The sequence below is a fragment of the Physeter macrocephalus genome, chromosome 5 (assembly GCF_002837175.3).
Source record: "Physeter macrocephalus isolate SW-GA chromosome 5, ASM283717v5, whole genome shotgun sequence".
Classification (NCBI taxonomy): Eukaryota; Metazoa; Chordata; class Mammalia; order Artiodactyla; family Physeteridae; genus Physeter; species Physeter macrocephalus.
Genome location: NC_041218.1, coordinates 102,557,187 through 102,566,997, shown reverse-complemented (window position 1 = coordinate 102,566,997; position 9,811 = coordinate 102,557,187). Strand labels below are relative to the sequence as shown.

Genomic DNA, 9,811 nt, shown 5'->3' with positions numbered 1-9,811 from the left:
AACCCCTCCCTTATACCCCTGGCTTGTTTCTTTCCCCAGCTAGCTAACAACTTGGACCCCGACGGATGGACAAAGTGTAGGGAAATCTCAGAGGGGACTGCAGTGAAAGACAAAGGGAGTTTGCTGGTCTGCCTGCTGGGACTTCCCCTTGTACCAGCCAAAGGAAAGGCCTTCTTAATGAAAGCCTGGGCAGCTCTGGCAATGGGACCAGAGGACTCCCTGGTAGCTGAGGAACACGGGCAAATCTAAAGGCTGTCAGATGACAAACGTGAAGAATAAATATAATAAAAAGAAAAACACTTAATAAATCAAAAACAAACAAAGCCTCAGGCCTTCATGTGTCATCAACAAATGTTCCTTCCTCCGAACCCCTGCCAACATGCATGCCATCTGGAAGTTTCTCAGCCGTGCAGCCCTCTGCACTCCCTCAGGAAAACCTGCTGTGACAGGGAGAAGTCTCACTCCCTGGGCCCTTTCAGAGTCCACAACCTTGAGTGGTGCCCTAGGTTTCAGCCAGGGAACACAGAGGCGCCCTCTCCCAGTTAGATTCCTTTGAAAGAAAGGACAGGTCACTTGCAAATTGTCCTTACCACTCCTGGGATTTGTTTCGGATGGGCGTTTAGCTAACCCTTGTACTGTCCATCTCACTTACATAGAAGGGCTGGGGAGGATGCCCTCCATGTCTAAGAATTTGGTCTGGCCTAAAATTATTAAAATGTTGTAATTCAAGACACTGGCCGAGTCTTTTTTTTTTTTTGCGGTACGCGGGCCTCTCACTGTTGTGGCCTCTCCCGTTGCGGAGCACAGGTGCCGGACGCGCAGGCGCAGCGGCCAGGTCTCACGGGCCTAGCTGCTCCGTGGCACGTGGGATGTTCCCGGACCAGGGCACCCCCTGCCTCGGCAGGCGGACTCTCAACCACTGCGCCATCAGGGAAGCCCCAGGCCGAGTCTTTGTACTACTAAAGAGTGTACACCAGAGGAGGATGGTCCAGAACGGATCCCCATACCTCTTGCGTTAAGAAGCCTCTTGGAGACAAGAAGGTGAAGAAAGGAGACAGTCACTTCTTGAAAAATAATGTAATCAGTAAGTGAAACCTCCACTGAGGGCAGGAACCTGTAGATCGGACAGCGTTTAGGAAAATTTGCCAATTCCTTAAACTGGGTTTAGATATTTCGGTCTTCGAACATACCGGTTGTCCTTAGGAAAAGTTTGTGTACTTGCCAAGAGTTGTCCATGGTTATGCCCAAGATTTTAAGAAGAATGAGAAAAACTGTCTTTACCTCACACCAGTTTGTGGACACAATGTTGCCCTGCCATTCCACTAAACGGGGAACGTTCTGACCATCAAGCCCTCAGCCAGTGCGGCTGCTCCCAATGGTGCACCCCGAGGGGATTCGGGATGGAGAAAAACAGGATGCTGGCCCTAGACAGACCAAAGGAATAATGTCAGTGAGCCTAAAATCATTAATTTGCGATGTCTGGGGGTGTGTGTGTGTGTGTGTGTGTGTGTGTGTGTGTGTGTTTAGCAGTAATCTTTTCATATTCAACAACAAAGTTTGTTTTGTTTTTTTTTAGCAAACTCCTATATATGCTAGCTCCTCGCTTACCTCTTTGGAACAGTTCCTCAGAGCTATCTGAGAGGCTGCCATCCCAGGCTATAGTCCTCAGTAAGGCCACCGAATAAAACATAATTCTCAACTTTTAGGTTGTGCTTTTTTTTTTCAGTCAACAGGGGGAGAGAGAGATCAAAGGTCACCAGGCTTAACATAACAAAGCCAGCAGTGGATGTTTCTGCTGCACCTACCTGTGGTGTTAGGGTCTAAATAACGCAGGCTTTGGGAAACGTCTGCTGTGGGTTATTTTGTGTAGTAAAGTCCCTGAGGTGGGAGAGAGAGGGCTCCTGGGACAGGTCCGCCGCAGTGGTTAGGGTGTCGCCGTGTGGACTTGCGTTGTAACAAAGTAGAGCTTCAACCGACTTGAAATCAGCATTCCTGTACAGGCGCTTTTAAGGAGCATTTTGCAGGGAGGCGGGGGTGAGTGACAGGGGATCATTATTTGATTGACAGTCCCGACCTATGGAACAAGTTTACTGCTGCGCATGCTCTCACCCTTGAATCGCTAAGAAACGCCCCCTGGGGGGGAGGGGGGCAAAAACACATGTAGATTTTATTATAATTATGGTATAATGAGTTCGGGTTCGCTATCGGTTATATGCCTGTGTGGTCTGGTCAGGCGCAGCCCAGGGAAGTCCCCCTCGTATCACTGTGCCTCTCTTTATCAGGATAAGTTGCTCACCACACGACCATAGTTTCGCCCGTTCTGGGGGGGGGCGGGTCAGGGGAGAGTCCCCAGATGGCTGGGTGTGTGACTCGATTTCTCCTCGTCTTTCTCGCCACTGTCACCTCCTTGCTGCTAATGTCTAACTACCTAACAAGAGGACTGAATTTCCTATATGGTAAAAGTATCAGAATTCAGGAGCAGTTAGAAAATGTCCTTGTCTGAGGGTGGGAGAAAGATGGACCCCGGGACAAACGAATGAAGTAGAAGAGTGGAGCGGGCCCCTCAAGGCATCCCGTTGTATCAGTTCTGTTTCCTTGAACTCTAAGGATATGTATTTTTGCTGAGTAACCCCTTCATAATGGTTTTTTCCAACAGTGGAATTTCCCATGGTCATCCTATAGGTAGGGGCTGTGTGCATCCTATAGGCGCTGTGTGCATCCTTGTACAGTTGGGGGAGACAACGGGACAGACAGGAGTGGGAAGCCAGGCCACAGAGGCAGGAGGATGGAGCCTTTCCAGTGCTTGGTACTGTCTTCCTCTATCATGTCACTTTTTGATATATTAATGTATACCTTGCTTGGTTTCAGAAAAGTATCCACATCATGCTAAGCTATGCTTACTTTTATCACCCACTAACTTGGAATCCCGAGGGTAGAAAAACTATCTTTTGTCATCACCTAGTACCATCTGGAATTCAATGTTTAAATGGAAAAAGAAAAAGGGAATAATATATTTCCCTCGAGGAGGAGAAATCATTACATCTATTTAGTTTCAAATAATTAAAGAAACAACAAGAACAAAGAGAACCAATCAAGGCTTTTAACTAACTATGTTGTGATTACATAAATGCAGACGTACTTCCTTGTGTCCTTTTATTATTATACATGTTATGCTCCCGGGCAATTAAACTAATATTGGACGAGCCTGGGGGGGGGGTCAATGAACTATTTAGGTGATTAAGGATGCTTTCACATTACATGCTGCTACCAAAGATACCTGTTTATTCAAAACAAAGGGACTTAAAACCTAAAAGGAAAAAAAAAAAAGGCGGTGGCTCCTCCTCCAGACCCCCCTCCCCCCCGACGGCGGGATGATTGGGAGGGACAGCGCCCTCCCCGGAGACGCTGTCCTTGCGGCGCCGCCGGCCGGAGCGTACTCCTCGGAGGGGACCCCGCTATCGCGGCGCCCCGGTGACTGCGAACCGCCGCAGCCTCCCCGAGGGCCCGTCTAGAGCCGGGCCGGGGCGGGCCGCCCGGCGCCTTCCTTAGGGCTTGCCTGAGACCCGCCCGCGGCCGGGCCCGAGCGCCTCGGAGGAGGCTTGTCCCCGCTCGCTCGCCGTACCGCGCGGCCCCGCGGAGGCCAGGGCGCGCGGCCGACATGGGCGAGACCATGTCCCGGAGGCTTAAGTTGCAGTTGGGCGGGGACGCGGATATGGAAGAGCGGGCGTTCCCCAACCCCTTCCCGGACTACGAGGCCGCCGCCGCCGTGCCGGCCGAGGAGCCGCCATGTGCTCGCCCCCAGCTCACTCCCGACGAGCTCGGCCTCCCCTTCCACAGCGATGGGAAGGTGAGTCGGCGACCGGCGGCCGGACTCGGGCCGCGCCAGGCGTTGGGGGAGGGGGAGCGCCGGCGGTGGTAGCGTCCACCCGCCGCCCCCGCGCCGCGCGCTGCTCCCGGGTCAAGGCCCTGGGTTCCGCCGCTGGGCGGCCCGGGGCTGGCGAGCTCCCAGCGCGCGGGCGCCGGGCTGCGGTCCTTCCCGGGCGATGTTGCCCTGGAAGGCTGTGGAGCTCTGTGCTGTTCGCCGCTTTCCTTCTGGTAGGCGCCTCCTGGCCCCTCGTGCCTTTGAAATACGCTCTTTCGGGGCTCTCGGAAGTGCGGGCCAGGTCTCCGGCGTCTGTTGAGGTGCAGATTTGTTTACCATCGAGGGCCCGCCCCCAGAGCTGTAAAGCGTACCCGCTGACCGCCTGTTGGCACTTTCCCTGGGGCCGAGGTTATCGTCAGCCCTGGCCTCCGGTCCCCTGCCCTTGGAATGTAGGACTTGGGAACAGCAACCAAAAGGCCTTGTTTCTACACAGTAGTGTCACTGTGATGGGTCTGGTATGTGCGCCCAGGAGTCGGAAGTGGGATACGTGTGAACAAGCTAACTCGGTAGGGCGAAGGTGGACAGGAAGGAATACGTGAATATGGGCACAGCTGTTCTCGTTTTGGTAAAACCGCGCGTTCACCGGTTAGGTTCCTGTGTTTCCAGTGATCTCTGTTCCAACTCCCACTTTACCTCCCTGGCTCCCCATGTATTTTGTGTTTGAAAAGGTTCGCCCCAATGAAGGCAATTTTGAAAGAGCTATTTTTGGTCTGAACAGGGAATCTTAGGCAAGTGACTTTTCTAAACTCGCTCCTCTTGTATGTAATTCAAATTTGGAGAACAATTCCTAACTCACAGGGATGTTAGTGATTGAATTAAAGTATATCAAATGGTCTGTCAAACTGTCTTACGTGGTACCTGGTAAGCCCCCCAATAAATGCATCCTCTTTCTTCCCCAGGAAAAGTCAGTGCTTGTGGTTTAGAATTCATACGTCAGCACTGATCTTTCTCCGGATTTCTTTTGTTTTCACATACATTTCTGTTTTGTTTGTGACTTGGTGTTTAAATCCTTTGCAGTAAAAATAAGTCTCTGGCAAACATTTGAAAAATCTGTCATTCATACATATTATCGGTTGCTGTCTGAATATTATCCTTAGAGTAAGGAGGCTACTGCAGTTTAAAGAGAAGTGAAAGGAACCACTATTTGAGTCTCCCTGAGAACAGTAAATAGGTGAGAACAGTTGAGTTTCATTTTCTACCTCAGAGAAGGTGATAAACACTGGTTCTGAAATTACATGTTTTTCTTTTTAACCTTTTATATCCAGTAAACATAATGTTGACGTCAACTACATACCAAACGGGCTTATGTAAAAGAAAATTAAACCACAAATAACTAATGGGGCTTGTGATATCTCCATGCAATTAAACAATTAAAATAAGTCAGGGTGGGGGGACCCTGCCAATGGTCGTTGTTATATGCTAAAGGAAAGGGGAAGAGTTTTTTCATGTTCTTGAACATGAAAATGAGAGCACATTAAAGGGAGAGAGGGATTTCTGATTTTGAAAGGTGGACATGAAATGGAGCAGGACCCTGTGGTCCGCACCGCCGCCCCCTGCCCATGTCCTCAGCCCACCTTTCGTCTGTAGAAAAACTGCAGCCGAAGAGTAAGTTGAATTAGAGAAGTGAGAAAATGCAGAAGCGAGGGAAAGCAATCAAACAGGACAAAATAATAATAGTTTAGTCATGAAGCAACGTGAAGGACCTTTAGTTCCTCCTCAAGGGCGGTAGATAGTATTCTGGGCCATGTCCTTTGAGCTGTTTTGTAGAGACTGAAAGCCCCACCAGGTGGAAGAAGTGAACTACATGATGACCAGACTGTAGCCCATGACATCAGCTGCCACAATTCTGAGAACTGGCCTTAAAGAAATGGGAGCAAACTGACCCTGGAACTGAAAACTAAGTGTACTTAAAACAATCAAGGTGATGTTGATCAGACCACCACATGACCAATTTCAAGATGACTGTCAGAGCTGACTGTGCTGTTTCTACACGTAGCCCCCTGCTTCCACTTACACACCCCAGAAACTCGCCTTTAAAAGCTCTTACCCACTGGTACAGTGGGGGGTTGTCAGCCTTTGGACACGAGTACCCCCTCCCTTGGTTTGCCAGCCTCCAAAATAAAGCAAACTTTCATTTCCACCAGCCTTGCCTCTAGATTATTGGTTTTAGAGCAGCAAGCAGCCAGATCCCACTTAAGGTAAGAGAAAGAATGCTTAGATTTAGGGAAGTCGTAAAATAAAATGAACATGAATTAAGTTCCCCTGCCTTCTGTAGTGATAGATTGTGATTAACAGATTATTACATCTTTAATTCTTAGAATATTAAGAATGTAATTAAAATAGAAGTTGTCAAACTATGTATTTGTTTTGATAGACACGAAGTTTCATGAAAATGAGGGTGTTATGAGTTGAATTGTGTCTCCCCAAAAGATGAAGTCCTAACCTGTGGAATGTCAGAATGTGACACTTGGGAATAAGGTTATGTTAGAAGTAGTTAAAGTAAGGTCATGCTGGAGTAAGGTAGGCTCTTAATCCAGTATAAACTAGTGTCCTTAGAAGAGAGACAGAGACACACAGGGAGAGAGAAAATGGCCATGGAATGATGGAGGCAGAGATTAGAGTGATGCATTTGTACGCCAAGGGATGTCAGAGATTGCTAGCAAACACCAGAAACTAGAAGAGGCAAGGAAGGATTCTGCCCAGAGTCTCAGAGGGAACATGGCCCTGCCAACCCTTGATTTTGGACTTACGGCCTCGAGAACTGTGAGACCATAAACTTCTGTTGTTTTAAGGCACTCAGTTTGTTTTGGCACCCTAGGAAATTAATACAGAGTGTAACTTGTAAATTAGGCATTGAGGAATAATTTTATCATGATGGTGTGTGCTGCTAGTGAGAAAAGATTACGTAAAATCTACCAACACAGTAACTTTATTGGTAAGTATTCTTTAAGTCACTTATTTGATCCTGTTTAGGTTAGCTGTGTATATGTTGTGGTGTAATCAATCAGTGAAATTCACCTCAAATTCTAAAACCAGATCAAGTCTCCTTCACTGAATTATGTTTCTGTAAGTAGGCTTTTGTAACATTTTGACGACATCGGTCCAGATACTATGAGAAGCAGTGAACCAGTGTAATTGCAGCTTGTTTTTGTTTTTGTTTTTGTTTTTTAAATTATGGAAGGTATCTAAAGTCAACACTGTTGGCTGCTTCTCTGATAGCCACTTCTTCGCTTCTTTTTGCTTGATCTCCTTGTGGCCGTGAGCTTGAGGAGCTGCATCGTGGGAACGTGCACCGGTGTTTCTCAGAGCGCTTCGCCAGTGAGCAGCCTCAGGTTTATCTGCTGTATCATCAGGGATACGCTCAGCAGATAGAAACCACACAGTGCTTTGAGAGGGAAAGTTTAATATAAAGAATTATTACTGACCATAAAGAGATTGGAGTAGCGAGAGGTTGCCTCATGAGAAGTAAAGAGAACCCTAAAGAAATAGCAATAGCCGATACGAGGAGCAGCCCCCTTCCTAGGGCTAAGAGGGCACTCAAGGAAGAAGCCACTGTATTATCCATCTATTGCTATGTAAGAAATGATCCCCAAACTTAATAATTTCATAAAAATTTATTGTCTCACATAGTTTCCGAGGGTCAGGAATCCAGTTGCTATAGCTTGAAGCCCAGTTGGCTCTTTGTGATTGGTTGTGCTTAGGTTTTGCTTTTGTAACCTTGAGGCATTTACAGGCTTAGTTCTGGTTTGCTTACAGAGGCTGCCAAGGCAATAGAGCCACCTCAGCCTAATGGTCTCCTTGTTTAATTAATCTAACAGTACCCCTTTTGGTCACGCTCTCATACATGAGAGATTGATCTCAGATGGTGTATAAGCGCCACCCTCGGTCGCCATCAGAGTTAAGTTGCTCTTGTCTCATTGTGAAACTCACAGGTTGTGGTGTCAGGTCCATGGAAGAACTGTTTTTGCTGTTCATCTCTTTGTTCACTTGTTTCTGTTTCTCCAAGAGCACTGAGACCACCTGATGTACTGCTGAGGGCTGTGAACATGCGTGTAAGATGGTTGAGAGAGCATAGCCCACCAGGGAGACGGATGACGACTCTGAAGAGGGTGACACAGAGACTGGAGGCTATAACCCTAAGCCAGGGCCCCATGAACCAAGCCAGTTGGTGTCAGATAGATCAAAGACTATACCTGAAGGGATATCAACCTGTTTTAGCCAAGCAGCTTATTTGCTAATTTCTTACATTTGCTAAAATATCAGAGGGGTCGATCCAGGTACAGCAGGAAGTATTTGCTTTGGTGCACACTCCTTGTTTAGCCAGTAAGTGATCTAAGCAGTTCTGTTATCTAGAACCACCTTTGCAAGAAAGCCTAGCGACTTTTGTTGTGCAGCTATGGCCTTGGCAGTAGATTCAGTGATAGTTGCCAGAGCTAAGGAGCATTATCTTCTTGTGCATTAGCAGAGAGAAAAAGCAAGTAGTGAAGTGGCAAAAGGAATAAAGATTTTTATATTGCAGGTGAAGATCTTGTTCTGGGATCTTGGGAGATGCCATCTGCTTCTGGGGAGGAACCTCCCTGGTCAATTTCACTTTAGGTCTTCACCTGGTGTGCAGTTCCCAGAGTCTGGAGGAGCCGTTTTTAGTTGAGGGATGTGGATCTAAGGTTCAGGGTCCTGAAATTTGGCTTCCATCTGGGTTTGAGGGGGAGCTGGTATGGGCCCTTCAAGGAAGTTCAAGGGCGATCTTTGTTCTTAGTGATTCCAGGTCAGAAAGGTGGGAGAAACTGGAAATATTATTGATAGTTTGGAGAGTCATAGCCAGGTATTTGAAGAAGCTAGAAGAATTCAGGATCCAGGTTGGAGAGTCATAGCCAGGTATTTGAAGAAGCTAGAAGAATTCAGGATCCAGTCCAGTTTACAGGTATATAGCAAACCTCAAAGACAATGAACAGGACTAAAATCTGATATGCACATGGTTGTGTTACAATTTTCTACTGAAGCATAATTTTTTTTCTCTACAATCACCCTCATTTCTATTAAAGATAATCAAAGTAAGGCTAATTTGTTTGCAAAATAAGTCGTCTCATTAAATGGCCTATTTTAATGAGGGGACCTCCTGGGGGCTGTCAAGGGTCTCCTTCGATTTCCTCTTCTGACAGCGGAACTGTCAAAAGGTAAACTGAGGCATTTTACAAATGTGAAGAGTTTAGTGAGCACAAATGGATTTGAATCAGGCCGTGCCAAACTGGAAGTGGTGAGGAGCATTTTTCCGACGAGCCAGGGGAACAGTGAGGGGGTTAGGGGCACTGACCCTCTCAACAGTCGAATGTCCCCATAACTTAATTCTGAATAGGTCGTTCCTCTGTACTGAATTTCTTACGTATCTGTGCATATCTGTGGTTCCTTATCCGTGGATTCAGCCAACTAGGGATTGTGTGGTACTGTTGAAAAAAATCCCCGTGCTGGTGGACCCAAGCAGTTCAAACCTGTCTTCTTTAAGGGTCAGCTCTGAAGAAGAAGTGTGGAAGCAAAGCAAGGACATTCTTTTTTTTTTTTTTTTTTTTTCTTTTCCCTGTACGCGGGCCTCTCACAGCTGTGGCTTCCCCCGTTGTGGAGCGCAGGCTCCGGACGCGCAGGCGCAGCGGCCATGGCTCACGGGCCCAGCCGCCCCGCGGCGTGTGGGATCCTCCCGGACCGGGGCGCGAACCCGCGTCCCCTGCATCGGCAGGCGGACTCTCAACCACTGCGCCACCAGGGAAGCCCTAAGGACATTCTTGATTGGCTATAGCTTAAAGCCTAGCTGTTTGTGGTTGGTTGTCCTTGGTGTTTTGATTTCATAACCTTGAGGCATCTACAGGCTCAGGTTTTGGTTTGCTTACTACACTGCCA

At 47.7% G+C, this 9,811-nt stretch overlaps 1 protein-coding gene across 1 annotated transcript in view; it reads left to right on the top strand.

Moving 5' to 3' along the window:
• Positions 1-3,628: 3,628 nt before the first annotated feature.
• LANCL2 (LanC like glutathione S-transferase 2) overlaps positions 3,629-9,811 on the top strand; it is a 58,198-nt gene continuing 52,015 nt past the window's right edge. The window contains exon 1 of the mRNA XM_024115075.3: positions 3,629-3,847. Coding sequence (XP_023970843.1) covers positions 3,659-3,847 — 189 coding nt within the window. The 5' untranslated portion in view covers positions 3,629-3,658. The remainder of the gene's footprint in view (positions 3,848-9,811) is intronic.